Raw genomic sequence first — 22,681 nt, forward strand, 5'->3', positions numbered from 1 at the left:
CTGGATGTGAATGGATCACACCCTTCATTCCTGTTGATCTGCTCATTATGATATACAAACAATATATAGATATACATTTATGCTTTTTCTAGATACAATTTTTTGCATCAAACACAGAAACAAAAAAACATATACATCAGAAAGAATAAGGCTGCCAATCAGGGAGAAACTAATAAAAAAAAGTCAAAAACATTAAGATAGATTTTAACCAAAAACACGTTACCTTTCTCCAAACTTGATGACTTTAAGAAAATTAGTACATTTCATCAGAACAAGACAAATATTGTGAAATATTGTGAAATGATATGTTTTGTACCTTCCTGCTGTTCTTTTATTCACTGCTGTTATCTTTCACAGACCATGAAAATGCTTTACTTTTGCTTTTGCTTGCAATCCTTTATGCTTAATATTTTTGTGCAATGATAAAGGATTGCAAGACCACTTTCAATGAGTCATAACCTCTCTTATTTTAACTATTATAATTATTTTAATTTCATGCATATGAATGTTGTTTGCATTACTTTGTGATCCTCCCTGTGCCCATTTATTTAATGTATTTCCCTTACTGTTTGCCCCTGCAACAGATATTTAGGTTAACATCAACAGGTCTTTTGGCACATTTGTATTAAAAGTATGAGTATGAGGGTATTTAAACAAATCATAGGGAGGAACAGGATTATTCTTTTTCAATTATACCTAAATGTCAGGTTTAGCTTAATCCAGTCTGTACATCCACTGTCTATACCCACTTGTTCTTGCAGGATTCCTGGATAGGCCCCTCAGCTACATGCCAAATAAAACTTCACAAAACCTGTTCTGGATTTTTGGGTTTGGGTTTTAGTTATTTAAAAAGGGGGACCGGAGGGTGTGTTCCAACTATAGAGGAATCACACTCTTGAGCCTCCCTGGTAAGGTCTATTCGGGGGTTCTGGAAAGGAGGGTCCGTCGGATAGTCGAATCTCGGATTCAGGAAGAGCAGTGTGGTTTTCGTCCTGGCCGTGGAACACTGGATCAGCTCTACACCCTCAGCAGGATTCTGGAGGGGGCATGGGAGTTTGCCCAACCAGTCTACATGTGCTTTGTGGATCTGGAGAAGGCATTCGACCGTGTCCCCCGGGGGATCCTGTGGGGGGTACTCCGGGAGTATGGAGTACCGGACCCTTTAATAAGGGCTGTCAGGTCTCTGTATGACCGGTGTCAGAGTCTGGTCCGCATTGCCGGCAGTAAGTCGGACTCGTTTCCGGTGAGAGTTGGACTCCGCCAAGGCTGCCCTTTGTCACCAATTCTGTTCATAACTTTTATGGACAGAATTTCTAGGCGCAGCCAAGGTGTTGAGGGGATCCGTTTTGGTGGCCTTAGGATTGCGTCTCTGCTATTTGCGGATGACGTGGTCCTATTGGCTTCATCAGGGCGTGATCTACAGCTCTCACTGGAGCGGTTCGCAGCCGAGTGCAAAGCGGCTGGGATGAAGATCAGTGCCTCCAAATCCGAGACCATGGTCTTGAACTGGAAAAGGGTAGAGTGCCTTCTCCGGGTTGGGGAGGATGTGCTGCCCCTAGTGGAGGAGTTCAAGTATCTTGGGGTCTTGTTCACGAATGAGGGGAAGATGGAGCGGGAGATCGACAGGCGGATTGGTGCAGCGTCTGCTGTGAAGCGGGCGCTGTACTGATCCGTTGTGGTGAAGAGAGAGCTGAGCCAAAAGGCGAAGCTCTCGATTTACCGGTCGATCTACGTTCCTACCCTCATCTATGGTCACGAGCTTTGGGTCGTTACCGAAAGAACGAGATCCCGGATACAAGCGGCTGAAATGAGTTTTCTCCGTAGTGTGTCTGGGCTCTCCCTTAGAGATAGGGTGAGGAGCTCAGTCATCCGGGGAGGACTCAGAGTAGAGCCGCTGCTCCTCCACGTCCAGAGGAGCCAGTTGAGGTGGCTCGGGCATCTGGTCAGGATGCCTCCTGGACGCCTCCCTGGTGAGGTGTTCCGGGCACGTCCCACCGGGAGGAGACCCAGGGGAAGACCCAGGACACGCTGGAGGGACTATGTCTCCCGGCTGGGAACGCCTTGGGATTCCTCCTGAGGAGCTGGCCCAAGTGGCCGGGGAGAGGGACGCCTGGGCCTCCCTACTGAAGCTGCTGCCCCCGCCACCCGACCCCGGATAAGCGGAAGAAGACGGACGGACGGACGGACGGACGGTTTTAGTAGACTCGATCTGGACAGCCCTTTAAAACTCTCCTGGAGGCAAAACATTAAGGGCTTAGATCAACAGAAAATGTGGGTTTTTCACATAACTATAGCATCATTTTGAGTTATTTACCTATAATTTGAACACCTGATCTTGCAAAGTCGCATCCATCCATTTTCTAACACGTCTAACCCTAGCACAAGGGGTGCTGGTGCCTATCTCCAGGTGTCAAAGGGAGAGAGGCGGTGTACACCCTGGACAGGTCGCCAGTCTGTCGCAGCGTGCAGCTTTTCTTCTAATTTCCCTTCCTTGCTAATGTTCTGCTCATAGAAAACAATCTCAGCAATAAAGAAAACTAAACACAACCACATTTTATTTTTTATTCACGCTCAGACTTCAAGATTCAAAGTAAAGCTTTGAATTACATATTTTATGCAATTTTTCTTTTTTGGCGGATTATATGCTGTGCATCCGAAGGTATTGTTTATTTTTATAATTAGCTTTCTTGTTTCAACCTGTTGTTGTTTGCATGTTGTTCTCCAGTCCATCAGCTCTGACATAAGAATATACCAGATTTATCAAAAGTATGTAGCTTCATTGCTGTAATTATTTGGGGGTGATCAGACATTACATTTTGTAATTAAATGGATTAATTGTTTTTAGATTTTGCTGTCTTGATGAAGTTAAGTCAAACTCTTCTCCAGCCTAGCCTGAACCATTTTTACTTATAGAGAAGTGCAAAGAAAACACAGAGTTAATTATCAGGGTGGTGCCTGTGCTTGCTTACATGGCTGCAGGCTGTCAGGTATTCCTGTATTTTTATATTTCTCTTCATTAAATGGGTTGTGATTACTACTCCTACTATTGACAGCTGCCAAACTGACAGGTGATTATTTTATAAGTTTGCTTGTAATACTTGATCAAGCTAATTTATTCACTACGCAGAAGCCAATGATTCCAATGATTGAAGACCTCCTTAACTTTCTTCCGGAAGTTTTTCCCAGCAATGACGTAAAGAACGGGGTTGAGAACACTGTTGAAGAACGCTAAGTAGAGGAAGATCTGCTCACAGAAGTAGATGGTTATAATAGAGCTACAGCTTATCAGAAAACCAGCACTCCTGAGCCGGGACAGTATCCGGAGCAGATGAAACGGAAGCCAACAGATCAGGAACACCAGCAGGACGGCCCGGACCAAAGTGGTGGCCCTCTTATACTTGTCCTTTGTCTTTTCTCGTTCCATAAACCTGCTTCTCAGAGTTTGCAAAATCTTGACTGTGCAGAAGATGATAATGGAAATGGGAATAATTAACATAAACACCAAAATGTACTCAGAAGTGGCATAAATAGTGTCATATTTTTCAGCACATTTGATAATGTTATCATGAGGTACCAATTCCCTGTTGATAAGTTTTGGAACACTAAGAACAAATCCCAGAATCCAAACCAGGAGACAACTGATTTTAGCAAATTTTGGCCGGCGTATTGTTTTATGGGACAGTGGATGGACCAGAGCCAAATACCGATCTATGTTGACCAAAACCAGGAAGTAGATGCTGCAGTAGAAGTGCATCAGAATGCCCACGTTGACCATTTTGCACAAGGCAGAACCAAAAATCCATTCAAACCGTTTCCAAGCGCTGACGGCCCAGAAGGGCAAAAAGAAGACCAGAAGCAGGTCAGCAGCTGCCAAGTTGCTCAAGTAGATCTCAGGTACGCTGCAAGGCTTCTTGTGGAAGATGAAAACCATCAGAACGAAGATGTTCAAGGCAATTCCCAGCACAGATATGGCCATGACGTAAACTGGGACATAGGTGAAGGTCCAGTTGTTAGATCCAAGGGAGCAATCACTGGTGTTTGTTTGGTTTCCTTCTCCAGCCCACGAGGTCAAGTTAGATGGGATGCTGCAGAAAAACAGAGAGAAATATTCTGTGAAATTATCTGCAGTTTGAAGCCCTAAGACAGGCAGGTAAATTAAAATTTCATATTGTGAAATAATCAAAGGATAAACAAATGATTTTACCAGCATGTCTAAAAGGAAAATGAGCTCAAAACCATTTTCTGCATATTTTCTTTACAATTAGAAATACCTGCTGAGGCTGTTTGCATAAATGTTTTCATGGCTACACTTGTTACGGACAATGTTTTCTGTTCATTCATGAAAGGGCGCTTATTTTCTATTTCAGGTTATCTTCAGCTTTCTTAGACCATGAAAGTGTTTACAATCTTGTGATCAGTTGTTTTAACTGATAATGTCTTCTTCACATCAAGGTCTTTAAATATCTGCACAAAACTTATTCAATCTGAAAAACTCACACAAAAAGAAAAGGCAATTAGAAGAATTTTATTGATACAATATTTTAAGAGTTTGGCGCTCAGACCTCGGCAGGAAAAATTCACGCTGAATTATACTTCAATATGCATTAGCAGGCGTATGAGAATAGGGATCTCTCCCCCCGGGTCTGAAACTGGTGGTGGAGTGGAGATGAGCAAAGTTTGTTCAGTCCATATGATGCTCTGTTTGAGCTAGATGTCCAACTTGGATAAACACAGGTTTGCATGAACTGTCCATGATGAGCAAGCATGAAGCGACTGTGGAGAGGAAAAACTCCCCTTTGGGAAGAAACCTCTGGCAGAACCAGGCTCAACATGGCGGTCTTCTGCCGGACCGTTTTAAGGAGTGACTGGGAATTCCATAAGAGTCCAGGAGGAATTACACTCTGATAGGGACGAGGTTGAAGGAGGACCGTAGGAAAGCCAGGCGGAGCTTGGTACGATGGTGGAGAAGGGGATGGAGGTGGGAAGAATTAAGTCATCAGAGTCCAAACCAGACACGCACAGCCACCGCTTGCTCGCTGAGGAGAAGGCCGAGACAAGGATGTGGAGTTCTTTTAAGATGAACCCAGGATCCTGATTGGCTTCGAGGAGGTGCAGTTCAAAGCTGATTGCTTGTGTCGGAGGCGGATGAGTCCCTGATTGATGGAGGTAGGCAATAGAGTTTCTTCAGTCTGAATTTTCGCTTAAGCTGCATTTCAATCTGAAAAACTCACACAGAAAGAAAAGGCAATTAGAAGAATTTCATTGATACAATATTTTAAGAGTTTGGCGCTCAGACCTCGGCAGGAAAAATTCACACTGAATTATACTTCAATATGCATAAGCAGGCGTATGAGAATAGGAATATTTCCCACCAAAAATTGCCAAGGTCAAGGCCGGTGCGTCAAACAGGGCCGATTGCCGCAAAGGCCTCTTCTATTGATACAATAGTTTAAACTTTGGCGCTCGGACCTCGGCAGGAACATAAACGCTGATTTATACTTTAACGTAGATAAGCAGATGTATAAGAATAGGGAACCCCCCCCCCCCCCAAAAAAAAAATGCCGAGGTCCAGGCCAGAGCGTCAGCAAGTTCAGAAGGCAGAGAGAAGGATGAGTAATGAAGGAGAAAAGATGTGAAAGCTTAGAAAAGAGGGCCATTGCCGTAAAGGCTTACCAAAATTTAAATAAGATGAATGAAAAGATGAGGTGAGGTTGATGGAGAGGTGGAAGGTGAGGTGAATGGTCAGTTTTGGGCTGATGCACGTGACGAATGAATAATCATGGCAGGGAGCAAGGCAGGAAGCATTCAAGGGACATGGGAGGGAACACACAGGGAACACACAGGGAGCATGGCAGGGAGCATAGAAGGTGTGACGTCCCCCTCCACTTTACGTGGAGGGATCCGTCAGTTATTGTGTTTTTGTCCTGAGGCGGAGCAGAGTGGGCGGGACCAGGATTCGCCAGGGCCAGCGCGTCATCGCTATAGAAGCAGTCGATTCAGGAAGTGGAGGAGGAAGCTGGTTGGAGCGGAGTCGGCTTCTTCACCCAGCTCTGCCCTGCAGAGGATTTTCCCGTTCATCACGGGTTTCAGAGATGCCATCGACCACAGGGGGGAGCCACCAGCTTGTCGCTGTTTTGGCTGTTTATTTGGTTGGGTTGTTTAATAAAGAGCGTGTTCTTTTATTGAAGGCCGTGTCTCCCTGGATTTTGTTACGACTCACGAGTCGGGTCGTAACAGAAGGAAACATGGCAGGGCAGGCCGCATGGCAGAGGGCATAGCAGGGAGTATGCAGGGAGTATGGCAGGGAAGGCCGCATGGCAGGGAACATGGCGGGAAATATGGCAGGGAGCATGGCAGGGAACATAGAAGGGAACATAGCAGGGAACATGAAGGAAGCACGGACAAGGGACAGGATGCCTGATCGACAGAGCCAAAGACAAGACGATTGACAGGATGATTGACAGAAGATGCATATGGGTGATGCACATGAATGAATGAGTGACCAAGAAGGAATGAACAGGACAGGATGCGGGCCTAATGAGACTTGAATGAGATTTGAATCCACCACCAGTATTCGCAGTTAGATTACCTTGAAGATGAGCATTAGGCGGCTAGGATGAATGAAAGGTCAGAGCACATATGTGAGGCATGCTGATGATAGCCATCGCCCAGCGATTGGGCTCCACGAGCGTCTGCTGTTGCGCAGCTCACATCCTGAATGCTGAAATAACTCTAGATAAAAGACCTGAAGTAATTGATTGGCAAAACATTGAAATGACAAGAGTGACAGAAGTGGCCTGGTCAGCATGAATGAGAAGTCTGAACCCAATACAGACCAGTCCAAGCGGATGCCAAATTGCACCAGAGTTGCAGCGGTTTAATAACGATTGGTATCAATTGCTGAATTTAAAATACACTTCATACTCCAACCAGTAGGTGGCAGCAATGCCACCACAAGCCAGCAGGCTACCGGCAACACCAGAAGAAGAAGAAAACAAAAACAAACAGTAAAATGAAATACGTTCGCCTGAATAGAGGATGAACATGGGTGAATACATATTACCTGAGCTGGCTCCGAACGCACTAGCGAGTGAATAAGGTGAAAGTTGCGGCCGGGACGAGCGGCAAGGTGGCGCCGCAAAGCCGATCAAAACCAGAGTAGGTCCCGGATGAGACGGCGGATCCGCGAACCAAGAGCCAGCCCCACGGGATCAGTTTGAATCAGGTCATCAGAGTCCAAAACAGACACGCACAGCCACCGCTTGCTCGCTGAGGAGAAGGCCGAGACAAGGATGTGGAGATCTTTTAAGATGAACCCAGGATGCTGATTGGCTTCGAGGAGGTGCAGTTCAAAGCTGATTGGCTTGCGTCGGAGGCGGATGAGTCTCTGATTAATGGAGGTAGGCAAAAGAGTTTCTTCAGTCTGAATTTTCGCTTAAGCTCCATTTGAGCCACAGAGTCTGGAGTCAAATGAAATAAAACCTGCTCTTTGGCTTTAGATACCTTCAGAATACGATCAGTCTGGTGTTTCTGTGTGTCACAGTGTTGCACTCTGCATGCAGGTCATAATGCACTTTACTTTACACATTGTCCATAAAGTTTATAGTTAGACTGTCTCATGTTACCCTGAGCTACCTCTATAGTTATGCTGCTATAGGCTTAGGCTGCTGGAGGACATCAGGGTCTAATTCTCTCACTCTACTGAGTTCTACTGTTCTCCAGTTTTGCATTGCATTGCATTGAAATGACTGTTGTCATTTCAGCTTTTAACTTTTTGCTCTCTCTCTTTTTTCTTCATAGAACCTACACCTGGTCTGGCATTCTGTTAGCTGTGGCATCATCCAGGGAAGACAGATGACCCGCTACTACCATCTAATGTAGAACAGATTACTGGATCAATGTGCCCGTTTACACTTCACTTTTTTAACCGAGCCGAGACCAGTCCGAGCTCAGTAACCGAGATAACTCTTGTGTGTAAACGGTCAGCAGACTGAACTGGACCGCGCTAAACATAACCGGACCGCGCTAACTGCAGACCAGTTCCTGAGCAGGTCTCGGACTGTTTTTTTTTATCCCGGTTATCTGATAACGAAGAGCGCATGAGCAGACCTCGTCATCCCCTTACAGTCAGCTGACTGTCCGCGGTTTTTCCGACGTGTCTGGCTGCACGTCCCGATTCACACTCAAGTAAATTTCTCCACTGTGAGATCAATAAAGCTTATCTTAATCTTAATATATATATATATATATATATATATATATATATATATATATATATATATATATATATATATATATATATATCAGACATGCAGTCTCATATAAGACATAAGCCTGCCATATATTATGGTGGTCTCACGACCAGTCCATGTCTTCTGTCAAGCAAATTGCTAATAAATTAACAAATCTCTACACATATCCTTTATGAACCTTTGTTGTTGTTGTTTTTTTTTTTAACTCAGATTAAGAGAAGTAGTTTCCTTATTAAGAAAAAAAAAAGACAGTTCAGATTTAACTTTTCAGACAGGGATTCTGAATTTACGACTGTCTAAAGTGAAAAGCAGTATTTCTTGCTACATTTATACAAATTTTATAACCACGACACACACTAGATGCTTTTTGTTAATGTTTAAAGCATCACTGGATCGAATTGGGACTTTTTTCCATTTGAACTTCCAGCAACAGAGACAGATGGTAAATATATGCCTATTTGTCAGGGTTCTCTGTGCTTCTCTGTGCTTCTCTGCTCTAACTCTACTCCTCAGGTGTGCCTATTGGCTGAGGAGGCGTGGTCCACACCTGCGGCTCGTTGCAGGTCGCTTCCTCTGGCTTCTTAAGCAGAGCGTTGACAGATGGAAGACGCCAGAGCATTAACCAGTCGTGGTACGACGTGGCCTGTGACCCAACTCCTGGAAACCTGCTTGTGAGTCTTTTCGTCTTTGAACTTTGACTAATTTTGGATCTCCCTGTTTTTGGTGCTTGGATGCACTCACCTGTCTTGACGTCTTGTCCGAAGAACCAGACCTTCAGAATCCTCTCGCTCAGATTTTGCTCTGGCTCACTCCTCATACTCCCTGGATGTTACCCAGCGGGGCCTGAGATTCCCCCTCCCGGATTCTGCTGGCTCTTCTCTCACTCTGGTCAATCCATCTGTCACCCACTTCCGAGGAGGCTCGCGCTGAATCCCTCACCAGTTACATCTGCCGCCCTCAGCCACTAGCCGCCTAACACCAACAGGGGTAGTGTCACAGAGTTCCCTCAGCGCTACTTCTCCACGGTTAGGTCCGCCCAGCTTTATGGTAAGCAGCGCAGTTTCTAGTAGTTCTCCTAGTTCACCTTCCAAAGTCACTTACTCTTCTTCTCTTTGCAGTCTCTCCAGCCGTGACGTTCTGACCCTGCCGAGTTGCCCGTAGTCCCGTCCGTTATACTGGCCTTTTTCCTAATAAACATCTTAAACTGTGCTTTGCTTCCCGATCGTATCTGCATGTAACCTGACTCCGCCAGATGGATTTGCTCCGCATATCCATCTGGAAACCTTCCGTTGAAGTAATTTTGGGAAGGGGCGAAAATACTGGTTAGCTGATTGGCCTATGTTGGTGATAGACAAGCCAAATAAACCAATCAGATCAACGAAGCATATGACGTACTTGTCAACATGCTTCGTCGTCGTCGCTCTGTTACGAGCGACGACGAAAACACAACCACAAGCCAAGCTACTCTTGCTGCTGCAGGTAAAGGCTCGTTAGCTCAGCAAAGAAATACTCTGTAATTCCGATAAAACTTGCTCGATAGCCACGCTAACGCTAGTTTCATCGGCTGAAGCCGCCATGTTCTTTAGACTGAACTATCGCACTTCTCGTTGCGTCACACCTCAACCCGCCTCAAAGCCAACGCTGATTGGACGTTCGTTTGGTGAACGGCTCCAAATTTTCTTTAACGGAGAGTAGCCAGACCGATCTGCGAGTGAAACCTTGAAAGCTCGCGAGATCAGGATGGTCTCACGAGGCTAATCTGCATGTGGACTCGTCATCTGAAAACCATGACACTATTAAACCAATTATAGTAACAATACTGTATGTCTGTTGTCCATCCTGTATTTTCTTTTGAAGATATAGAAATGTGCAGACATAAACCCCACCCTTATTTTTTTTTTATCTAAGATACTCTGTCTGTCATGATTTGGGTTTTGGTTCATGTTTATTTATTTGATAAGCTATTCCTGTCTTCCACCTCAGGTTTTGTTTCTGTTCTGTCTGCTTTTGGATTCTTCAGCTTTTGTACTGTTTTAGGTTTTCCGGTCTATGTTTATTGTTTTGGTTTGGTTAAGTAGCTTATTTCTGCCTCTGGGTTTATTTCTGTTTTGAATTCCAGTTTAGCCTTTTTACTTCGTCAGTTATCGGGTCCCTGTATTAGTTCTGATTTTAGTTCTGTCATCTAGTGTCCTGTCAGTTCTGTATTGCCCCCGCCTTCGGTTAATTACTTTCAATTCCGCTCACCTGTTTATCCGTCTATTTAAGCCTCACTCCCTCCTTAGTTAGTTGTCGGGTCGTCGTCAATCATACCATGCGTGCATCCCCTGTTTCCTGGTAAGGGCTCCCAGCGTCTTGATTCCGTTTTTGTAACATGTTTTATATTTTTCTGCCCAGTTTCTGTTTGCCTATCAAGTGTCGCCTGGATGTCTGCCTTACCCCTTTTTTTTTTTTGGATCCTGTCTGTTTGCCCGTTTGATTCCCTGTCCTCACCATCCCTTAATAAATCACCGTAAAGAGCATTTGTATTGTGTTGGTTGAATTCTGGATTCATCTCCCTTCAAATTCGTGACACTGTCTGCATTATAAAACACAGCAAAATTATAAATTCAGGGGTCTGCAAATAAATGTATTGTATTTCTCTGCACTGGAAGTAGAAGTGTAACTGATACTAACCGCATTACAAATATTAACTTCAAATTTCAACAAATGTGCAATTGGGTTGTAGTTGCTCTGTAGCCCATTTCATGTAATTTATCTTAACATTCCAAACACATTTCTTACATCATATATCTGAAGTATAGATAACAGCATCTCCTTACCTACATCCTCTCAGACATCTAATTATTTTCCTAACAATAGTGAATTGTCAATGTTTAAATGTGCAGTAAACATTTATACATAAGGAGCATGGAGGACCCAATACTGTACTTTGAGAAAGATTGGTAACACAAAGATGGAATTGTTACATGAGTGGTTGTCCATTTCATCATTCAAATGAGAACATATTAATATACTATTGATATATACTAGTACGACTATTAAAGAACAGCAGATTAAACTATAAGATATGTAAAGGCCTATATTAAATTAATCTTGCGACCACATCAACAGATTAAATAATTTCTTACTTTTTGGTTTAACAAATAACCCTTGTAATGATGTAATATTTTATGGGCTAAGCCCCCGATGATGAGAATGTCTAGCTCCGCCTCTGGTTTGTACTAATTTATTAATGGACAGTGTGGAAATCTATGTATAATGAAACCAATGTAAATAGTGTTCCTCTGTTTTATTTGTCTTTATCCTAATTCTAGAAGTAAAATAGTCAAATAAATAGCACTATTATTTTGTGGAACCCTAATCATGCTATTATAACTAAGCAAAAGTCTAAATAAAAAAATAGCAATTATTTAGGCGGCATCTAGTGTTGTTATACTGTATATTATGCAAAAGAAATTACACCTGCTATTTATGCCTGAACTGCCTCAAATGGTCGACAAATGAAAACAATAATAGCAATGAAATATTGGTAAAAGGGAAACCCTCACCTTTTCTTTTTCAGATGGCTGTGGCTAAGAATCTGAATTTTTAATAGCATTCAGTCTTTGTTTGTCCATCTTTCCAGCAGTTTTCAGAACTCCTGCCTGTCAAGGTTTTGTGGATTGAACCCGAATTCAGCCACACACAGAGCCACAATTAAAGAGTCTTTATTGCAGGGTTTGAGCAGTGGATGAAAAAAACAGGAAACTATTCCATACTGGAGCTGAAGTGTGAAGGTGGCTGGAGCTGGACGGCAGAGCTGGTGAGGGAGCAGATGCTTGGCAGACGGAGGACGAGGAACACACGTAGACTGAGGACATCTGAAGATTGAAGACGGACCAGCAGTGGGGAACAGACTGAGGGAGTTTATATAGGAGAGCTGGCAGGTGTATTGAGTCCAGGATAACTAGAGCAGCAGGTGAAACAGATTAGGTTTGGAGTGGGACTGAGCAGAGTGGAATGATCCGGAACTGTCCATGGTGAAGCAGGAGGAACTGATCCCTGACACTGCCTGGAACAAAATATTTAGTTTTATAAAAGAGATTAGGTTTTTTGTTAATAAAATTAACAGTCGTTCCCTCGTCACCTCCTGAGCGACCGTTACCATCACCACCGTTAAATAAATTGCTTAAACTGATCTCTGCTGCCGAGTGTGTTTCTGCATGTGGGCCAAATATATAAAACCAAACATCACAGGTACGAACTATGTTCCTGAATGTTTACAGGCCTCCTAAGTCCACATCAAACTTCTTTAATGATCTTAGTGACCTCCTGTCTGTGATATGTGTTGATTATGACTGTTTAATTATTGTGGGAGACTTCAACTTTCACGTTCACAACCCTGAAGACAGAAGTACAAAAGAACTGTGTGACACACTTAGAAACTTTGGTTTAACTCAACATGTTAAACAGCCAACACACAAACAGGCACATATTTTAGACTTGATCATCACTAAAGGTCTAAAGATTTCTAAAGTCAATGTAACTGATGTTGCCCTATCTGATCATTTTTCTACTACCTTTGAAAGCATAATTTCCAATGACTCATTTAGCCAAAGGGACATCGTAAGAAAACGTACCTTTAAGGACAATGCTACGGAAACTTTTATTCAAGCTTACTCTGCTACTTCAACCTTGGGCTGCAACTCAGTAGATGAACTAGTAGATAACTTTCATTCTAAAGAGGCGAAAAAAGGGAGTGTCGAAAAGCTCAACGCAGGTGGAGAAAGACTAGACTCCAGGTGCACTATGACATCTATAAAGAGAGACTTTACAGATATAACTCCGTCCGTCCGTTTTCTTTTCACTTAGCCGGGGTCGGGTTGCGGGGGTAGCAGCTTCAGTAGGGAGGCCCAGGCGTCCCTCTCCCCAGCCACCTGGGCCAGCTCCTCCGGGGGAATCCCAAGGCGTTCCCAGCAGAGAGACATAGTCCCTCCAGCGTGTCCTGGGTCTCCCCCTGGGCCTCCTCCCGGTGGGACGTGCCCGGAACACCTCACCAGGGAGGCGTCCAGGAGGCATCCTGACCAGATGCCCGAGCCACCTCAACTGGCTCCTCTGGACGTGGAGGAGCAGCGGCTCTACTCTGAGTCCTCCCCGGAAGACTGAGCTCCTCACCCTATCTCTAAGGGAAAGCCCAGACACACTACGGAGAAAACTCATTTCAGCCGCTTGTATCCAGGATCTCGTTCTTTTGGCCACAACCCAAAGCTCGTGACCATAGATGAGGGTAGGAACGTAGATCGACCGGTAAATGGAGAGCTTCGCCTTTTGGCTCAGCTCTCTCTTCACCACCTAGGACCAGGCAGCGCCCGCTTCACAGCAGACGCTGCACCAATCCGCCTGTCAATCTCCCGCTCCATCTTCCCCTCATTCGTGAACAAGACAAGATCTTTACAGATATAACTTACAATTGAAAAATGCAAGAGAATCTTTCTTCTCTGAGATCATCAAGAAAAACATTAATAATGCTCGTATCTTATTTACCACAGTCGACAGGTTAACAAATCCTCCTGTGTCCGTGGCTTCCGAACTCTACTCCACCAGGGCCTGCAATGAATTTGCTAACTTCTTTACTGAGAAAATGTTAAATATTAGAGGATCAGTTTGTACATCCATACAAACTCCAGAACCAAAGCCGTATTTAGCTGGAACTTATCCTGACAAAATGTCCCAATTCAGCCAAATAAACTACAAAAGCTTACAGGGGATCATTCAGCAGCTAAGTTCCTCCTCCTGTTGTCTTGATGTTCTAGCCACAGTTTACATTAAGAAAGTTTTGCCTGTCATAGCGTCTGATTTGACTCAGATAATAAACACGTCCCTTCTGTCAGGTGTTTTCCCCCAGTCCCTAAAAACAGCAATTATCAAACCACTGCTGAAAAAGAACAATTTAGACAAACTTCTACTCCAGAACTACAGGCCCAACTCAAACCTCCCCTTTATCAGTAGATTATAGAAAAAGCTGAGTTTCAATAATTAAACACCTTCTTAACAACGACCAGCCGCTTTGACGTTTTCCAGTCTGGCTTCCGTGCTCACCACAGTACAGAGACCGCCCTGATCAAGGTGTTTAATGACATCCATAGAAATACAGACTGTGGAAGAACCACCGTGCTGGTTCTATTGGACCTCAGTGCAGCATTTGATACTGTCGATCACTCCATTCTGTTAAAGCGCCTGGAGAACTGGGTCGGTCTCTCTGGTACAGCTCTCAACTGGTTTAAATCCTACTTAAAGGACAGGGAATTTTTTGTATACCAGTAGGTAACTTTACATCCCAGACGACAAAAATTACATGTGGGTTCCCCAAGGGTCCATCCTGGGTCCCCTCCTGTTCAATATCTACATGCTCCCTCTAGCTCAGATCATAATAAACAACATCATCAGCTACCATCACTATGCAGATGACACACAGCTCTACATCACCATGTCACCAGGTGACTATGAACCAGTTCAAGCTCTGAGGAAATAGAAGAAATTAATGCATGGATGTGCCAAAGTTTTCTCCAATTGAATAAAAACATAACTGAAGTAATAATCTTTGCACCAATAGAGGAGAGATCAAGAGTTAGCACACAGCTTCAGCTGCTTCAGCTAAAAACCACTGATCACTCTCATTGGTTGCGCTGCCTTAAATGCCGCCTTCCCTCTTCCTGATAGGCTGTTTTCTATTGCGTGTGTGTGCGTGTGTGTGCGTGCTTACTTGGAGCGCGAGATTTAAGTTTTGATTCATACTGGGAAACTGCTCTTACTAGGGCTGGACGATATAGAAAAAAAGCTTATTGATAAAAAAAAATGCATATTGATCGATAGCGATCATTATTGAAAATATTTAAAACCGTATGTGCAGCTCTGCCTGGACATTTTATGATATTGCTAAATTATTTAATTTTAATAAAGAACACAAACACAGAATTCAAATTAAATATTTTTTTAACCAACTTTTTTAACCATAACCATAACTCAGAGACCTGAGTTATGATATTAAATACTGACAAAGAATAAACTAAAGTGACCAGTAAAATGACCAAAATAAATGTACCAAATAAACAAATAAAATAGCATATTTAGGTGGGAATAGTACACAAGTTACTTCTCAGGTTTCATAATTGAGAGGCTAACGCAGGGCTGAGGTCCGAGTTTGTGGCGTGTAAGGACAGCGCGAGCTGTGTCAGCTCCGCCCTGCTGCTGCGCGTTTTCGTAGGAAGACTTTTTCTATCACAAAGAAGGGAGCCCAGTTTATCTGCTATACCTGCTTTGTTTTGGAAGAAGTTCCAGAAGATTCATACGAAGATGCGCAGCAGCAACGCGGGGCTGACAAGCGCGAGCTGTGTCAGCCCTGCGTTGCTGCTGCGCAGGGCTGCACGGCTCGCGCTGCTGCAGGAGTGAGCGGCTTACGTGATGAAACAAGTTGGTTGCGTTACCAGACTTTGTTTTTACCGGTTCCTTGCAAGTTTTACAAATCACTGGTTTATTTCTGTCAGACTGGCGAACTAGTAAAACCTCGTTTTGGGACCGTTTCCTCCGGCGCTACTTGCTGCGACATATTCACATGCTCTGTGTTATGGTTTGAGAGGAAGGCGCTTTGTGACGGCGTGCCTGGGTCCGCGATTACGATTGGTTAAGAGGAAGTAGTGACTGCAGCATCAACTAATATGATAGGCTGAAGGGAAGGAAGGAAAACTCTATCGAAGTTTTTAATAGACCCTATTTTTTCCTATCGCGCCACACGTCTATCGATCGATATATATTGTTATTGAATTATCGTCCAGCCCTAGCTCTTACCACAATTAATACTAGGCTACGAAACTAGTCCCAGTTAAGAAACTAAATATTATCTGCACTAAAATAGGTGAAAGCTGCTGAGCGCAGTTCTGAACAGAAGCTGTTTTGATTTGTAAAACTTGAGAAATGTAAGTAACTAACATTAGCATCTCAAAATAGCATTTAATTCTAAAGTGTAATACATTTTATCAACAAAAACCTTTTATAAAACTAAATATTCTGTTCCAGGCAGGAGTTCTGAAGACTGCTGGAAAGATGGAAAAGCAAAGACTGAAGGCTATTAAAAATTCACATTCTTACCCATAGCCGTCTGAAAAGAATAGGTGAGGGTTTCCTTTTTACCATATTTCGTTGTTATTGTTGCTTTCATTGGTTGTCGACCCTTTGAGGCAGTTCAAGCATAAATAGTAGGTGTAATTTATTTTATATAATATACAGTATAAGAGCACTAGATGCCGCCTAAATAACTGATATTTTTGGTTTAGACTTTTGCTTAGTTATAGCATAATTAGGGTTCCACAAAATAATAGTGCTATTTATTTGACTATTTCAACTTCTAGTATTAGGATAAGGACAAATAAAAGAGAGGAACACTATTTACATTGGTTTTATTGTACATAGATTTCCACACTATCCATTAATAAATTAGTACAAAACAGGGGCGGAGCTAGACATTCTCATCATCAGGGGCTTAGCCCATAAAATATTACATCATTACAAGGGTTATTTGGTACACCAAAAAGTAAGAAATTATTTAATCTGTTGATGTGGTCGCAAAATTAATTTAATATAGGCATTTACATATCTTAACGTTTAATCTGCTGTTCTTTAATAGTCGTACTAGTATATATCAATAGTATATTAATTTGTTCTCATTTGAATGATGAATTGGGCAACCACTCATGTAACAATTCAGTCTTGGTGTCATCCATCTTACTCAAAGTAAGATGGATGACATGGGTCCTCCATGCTCCTTTTGTATTAAGATTTACTGCACATTTAAACACTGACAACTCACTATTGTTAGGGAAATAATTAGTTGTCTGAGAATATGTAGGTAAGGAGATGCTGTCATCTACACTTCAAATTTATGATGTAAGAAATGTGTTTGGAATGTTAAGATAAATTACATGAAATGGGCTGCAGAGTTACTACAACCCAATGGTATATTTGTTGAAATTTGAATTTAATATTTGAAATGCTGTCAGTGACACTTCTACTTCCAGTGACACTTCTACTTCCAGTGCAGAGTAAATACAATACATTTATTTGCAGTCCCTTGAATGTATAATTTTGCTGTATTTTATGATGCAGTATCTTATGAGTATCTTAGATTAGTTAGCTAGTCTAACTATTGCCATCATGCAGGTTTTACAAATGCACAAGGTCTTATCGCGTGAAAACATTTCAATCTGTTTGTCACTGCTTCTGGATGGACTTATATTGTAGCTTGTTTGACGAGCTTTAGCTCAAAAATGTGTCAACTCTAAGAATCTTACATCTGGACTAAAATGGAAAGCCTGGGTCTAACATACAGGCTGGGTGTGATTTGCCGGGGGGGGGGGTTTACATTACGCCCCCCCGCTCGGGTCTGAAAAAGTAATATTATAGATTTTTGAAAATGTATATAAAGTAGGGCTGTCCATTTTAACGCGTTAACTTTGTTAACCACAACGCCGACATTTTGCCGTCAAAACACACACACCGTTCCCTAATGTTTTTTCCCCGCCATGCTCTCCGGACTGTGTTTCTTTTGTCCTCTGCGCTTTCCGTAGTTTCAAGAGCGCTAGAGGCTGTAGCAAAACAGATCCACGCTCACTGTTGCACAGACTGTTTATTTCATGCGACTTTGGGCTTGTTTTATTCTAAATGCGCTTGTAAATTTCATGAGTCACAGGTTGCGGTTTTTTTGGGACGTTTCTGAAAGTGAAATTGCTTATTTGGGCTCTAAAATAAGTGACGAAACAGCGGTTATTAAGAGACCTGCCTGCACTAGACACTTTGTATCCAACTGAAATATCCCTCCGCCATAGGAGCTGACTGTAGTAAAGGCAGACAGAGCAACTCTGCACGTATTTTCTGCAGTTTACGGCGCAATAACCGGTGATAACTGCTGAAGTAGATTACTTGGTGAAGATCACCATTTTGAGCAGACATTGGTTCTGAAGATGAGTTTTTAACATGCTGATAACATTGCAGAAACCCAACCCATAAACCGTACTTTAATGCTTATTAATTTGTTTTCTCTGTATTTGCCAAACTAAGGCTGAATTTCGTTGCCAAACAATGGACCTGGAGTTACTAACAGTTGCTAAACAGTCTCATTCAGGGTATTAAGCTCCTGCCCAGTTGCAAGCAAAGTGTAAGACTGGAATGACCTGGAAATTTAAAACCTTTTTCCAGGCTTAAACTGTATGAATATGGATATAAACAGCAAGCAAAAATATTGTTGTTGGTGTGAAAGCTCAGAAAGAGTAAAAAAACGAACAATAAAACTTATGACTTTATTGAAATGTAATTTTTTTTATTAATTTATATGTATATGCCTAATACCATGTCTATCTTTGTTTAAGAGGCAAAAAAAACATCTCGGCATGGTATTTATTTACAAATTTATTTACACATTGTGTAAACATCAAGGCATCATGATTAGTCATTTAGCCATTATAGTCCAGAGTTTAACATTTGGCACTAGGATGTTTTCATTCCAATTCTCAAAAGTGCTTGAAAAATAACAAAATAAAAATATTTTTTGTACAAGCATGTATTTTATTAGTGCCATTTATTGCAAAATTGTATATTAAAATGCCCAAACAGGCTATTACACTTTCAGAAATAAAAGGATAAAACATGCAATTAATTTGCAATTAATCTCGAGTTAACTATCGACATTATGTGATTAATCGATTCATATTAAAATTTTTAGTCGTTCGACAGCCCTAATACATGTCTTGTTTCCTTCACACTTGTTAATTTTGTAATGTTCTGTTTTTTGGTTTAGTGTCTGTGTTGCTTCTCTTATGCTTTTGGGTTTATATCCTTTGTAGATTCTGTCTTGTTTTAGGGTTTTGTTTAGTCTGTGTATTATTTTAAGTAGTCCAGTCTTTCTTTGTTCTTTCTCGGTCTTAGGTTTATCCTTCTGTCAGTCTCGTTATTGTTTCCACCTGCGTGTGGTTAATTAATCCCCTCCGCTCACCTGTTTCTCTGCTTATTTAAGTCTCACTCCCTCCTCAGTTGTCTGTCGGTACGTCGTACTCTCATGCCTATGCATCCGTTCCTCCATGTTAGCAGTCTGTTTTCGGTAAGAGCTCCCAGCATCTTGTGTCTGTTTTTTGATAACCTGTTCTGTTTGTTTTTGCCCAGTCAGTTTGCCTGTGTCTCGATGTCTGCCTTACCCTTGTTTTTGGATCCTGTTTTTGGTCATCGGCCCTTCAATAAACCCAGTTAAAAGAAATCTCAGTGTTTTGGCTAAAGATCGGGTTCCTTTTCACACCAATCATCACAGAACGTACCGACCATGCCGAACCCGCTGCCAAACAGTTTTTCTTTTTCTGGAAGAGCAGCGCTCTGCGAAGCTGGTACTTTGCCCGGCTCACAGGCTTACGACGCTCACTCACCGGACCTCTTCCTGGAGGCGGATGGAGGATCATTGCTTGGATCGAGGGAACCAGGTTAGCGGTTTGTCCTCCCGGTGACGGCCCCAGACGTCATCTCCGCAGCAGCGGTACTCCCTCGCAGTTGTGCCTTCCGGACCCGGAGTTTTTTCTGGAGGTCGATGCAGAGGTGGTGCGGGGTCTTCGCCCGGACCTTTTTCCCGATCAGACTCCGTCCCCCTCACCACAAGAACAGCCGCAGGGATCGCCTCGGGCTCTTGCGGTTCCGGCTTGCCAGGTTGAATTGGCCTCACCGCTTATTCGGCCGTCCCGCCGTCGGAGGAAGAGACACTCAGTTGCCTGCCACTCATCCACCATTAGCGTGCAGCGGGCCGAGGAGCCAGCTCGGCCATTGTCTGCTGTCGGACCTCAACCTCAGCCCACTTCCGGTTTGGCGGACCACACTTCTTCGCCTCCCGCAGTGGAGTTGCGCCCAGCTCCCCCTGGTGGTGTCAGTTACTCGGAGTATTTGGCCCTGGAGGACAAGATCAGGACATTTGCACCCCTCATTAAACGTCTCAGGGAGGCTCTACTCATCCAATACTCAGAGGAGCTGGAGGAGAAATTAAAGGAGGTAGAGGGACATTATAGTTCAGCCCTCCAGGCTTTCTATAGCCGACCCAAACCGGTCCCCGAGGGTCTGGCTGATGCCTCGGTTCCCGAACCTGTCTCCGAGGGTCTGGCTGATGCCTCGGTTCCCGAACCTGTCCCCGAGGGTCTGGCTGATGCCTCGGTTCCCGAACCTGTCCCCGAGGGTCTGGCCGACGCCTTGGCTCCTGAGTCTTTCTCCGAGGGTCCGGCCGACGCCTTGGCTCCTGAGTCTGTCCCCGAGGGTCTGGCCGACGCCTCGGCTCCTGAGTCTTTCTCCGAGGGTCCGGCTGACGCCTTGGCTCCTGAGTCTGTCCCCGAGGGTCTGGCCGACGCCTCGGCTCCTGAGTCTGTCCCCGAGGGTCTGGCCGACGCCTCGGCTCCTGAGTCTGTCCCCGAGGGTCTGGCCGACGCCTCGGCTCCCGTCAAGTCACCAGAGGGGGTCCAGGAGGATCTGTCTCTGCCCAAGTCCTGTGAGAGGGGTCAGGAGGACCTGCCCCCGCAGACCTGCGACGTGGGAACCCAGGGGGATCCTTCGTTCTTCGGGCACCCGGGACCTCAGAAGGGGATTCAACAACCGGGGCCCCCTGGAGACTTCGAGCCTCTCAGAGTTGTGTTTAAGCCAAGACCCCTTATTACCCTCATGGACAGCCAACTCTGGGAGAGACTTTATTGGATGTCTCTTTCTGAGACCCTCCAGGAGCTGATCCTGAGACTCCTGGTGGCTAAGGGTCTGACTTTGGCTCCTGAAGCCTGTAGCCCGGGGCCTCCTGAAGCCTGTAGCCCGGGGCCTCCTGAAGCCTGTAGCCCTGTGGCCTCTGTAGTCTGTAGCCCTGTGGCCTCTGTAGTCTGTAGCCCTGTGGCCTCTGTAGTCTGTAGCCCTGTGGCCTCTGTAGTCTGTAGTCCTGTGGCCTCTTTAGCAGCCTTTAGCCAGGCTCCCACCTTAGCGGCCTGTAGCCAGGCTCCCACCTTAGCGGCCTGTAGCCAGGCTCCCACCTTAGCTGCCTGTAGCCAGGCTCCCAACTTAGCAGCCTGTAGCCAGGCTTCCCCTTCAGTCGCCTGTAGCCAGGCTTCCCCTTCAGTCGCCTGTAGCCAGGCTTCCCCTTCAGTCGCTTGTAGTCAGGCTCCTTCCCCAGTCGCCTGTGGTCAGGCTCCTTCTTCAGTCGCCTGTAGCCAGGCTCCTTCGATAGTCGCCTGTAGCCAGGCTCCTTCTATAGTCGCCCGTAGCCAGGCTCCTTCTGTAGTCACCCGTAGCCAGGCTCCTTCGTTAGTCGCCTGTAGTCAGGCTCTTTCTTCAGTCGCCTGTAGCCAGGCTCTTTCCTCCGTCGCCTGTAGCCAGGCTCCTGTACCAGTCGCCTGTAGTCAGGCTCCCGCACCAGTCGCCTGTAGTCAGGCTCCCGCACCAGTCGCCTGTAGCCAGGCTCCCGCACCTGTAGCCAGTAACCTGGCGCCGCCGCCCTTAGCCTGTAGTCCGGCGCCTCCCTCAGCTTGTAGTCAGGCGCCTTCCTTAACCCGTAATCCGGCGCCAGGCTCTGTTTTCTTCCTCTCCAGACCCCGCCGACGGCCTCCGAGGTTTCTGGCCCGCCGACGACCTCCGAGGTTTCTGGTCCGTCGACGGCCGTCTGTCGCCTTGATCCGCCGACGGCCTCCTGGACGTCCGCCGGAGAGCCTGTCACGCCGGGGCCGTCCGCCGGAGAGCCTGTCACGCAGGGACCGACCGCCGGAGAGCCTGTCTCGCCGGGGCCGTCCGCCGGACGACTGCCGGAGAACCTGTCACGTCTGGGCCGTCCGCCGGAACATCTGTCACGCCGGGGCCGTCCTCCTGGACGCCCACCGGAACGTCTGTCACGCCGGGGCCGTCCTCCTGGACGCCCGCCGGAACGTCTGTCACGCCGGGGCCGTCGCCCGGGACGCCCACCAGATTCTTGTTGTTTGACTTGCGCCCAGCCTGGGTTGCTCTTGATTAGTTTTGTTGTGTTTTGGACTATGGCCCGCCATCCAGGACCTCCCTCCTCCCGCCCGGTCTGGGTTGTTATTATTTTACTTGGACTCTTGGTTCGTGTTTGAGGGACGTCTAGAATCCGTCCTTGAGGGGGGGGCTCTGTAATGTTCTGTTTTTTGGTTTAGTGTCTGTGTTGCTTCTCTTATGCTTTTGGGTTTATATCCTTTGTAGATTCTGTCTTGTTTTAGGGTTTTGTTTAGTCTGTGTATTATTTTAAGTAGTCCGGTCTTTGTTTGTTCTTTCTCGGTCTTAGGTTTATCCTTCTGTCAGTCTCGTTATTGTTTCCACCTGTGTGTGGTTAATTAATCCCCTCCGCTCACCTGTTTCTCTGCTTATTTAAGTCTCACTCCCTCCTCAGTTGT

General features: G+C 44.9%; 1 protein-coding gene across 1 annotated transcript; it reads right to left on the reverse strand.

The window, feature by feature from the left end:
- Positions 1-3,112: 3,112 nt before the first annotated feature.
- On the reverse strand, positions 3,113-19,726 carry LOC118566999 (B2 bradykinin receptor-like). The gene is made up of 2 exons (XM_036150923.1): positions 19,593-19,726; positions 3,113-4,085 (listed from the first exon to the last, which is right to left on the reverse strand). Exons 1-2 carry the CDS (start codon positions 19,724-19,726, stop codon positions 3,113-3,115), a joined length of 1,107 nt encoding a protein of 368 aa, XP_036006816.1.
- Between the last annotated feature and the right edge of the window lie 2,955 nt (positions 19,727-22,681).

Source organism: Fundulus heteroclitus, chromosome 19 (genome assembly GCF_011125445.2).
Source record: "Fundulus heteroclitus isolate FHET01 chromosome 19, MU-UCD_Fhet_4.1, whole genome shotgun sequence".
NCBI classification, from domain to species: domain Eukaryota; kingdom Metazoa; phylum Chordata; class Actinopteri; order Cyprinodontiformes; family Fundulidae; genus Fundulus; species Fundulus heteroclitus.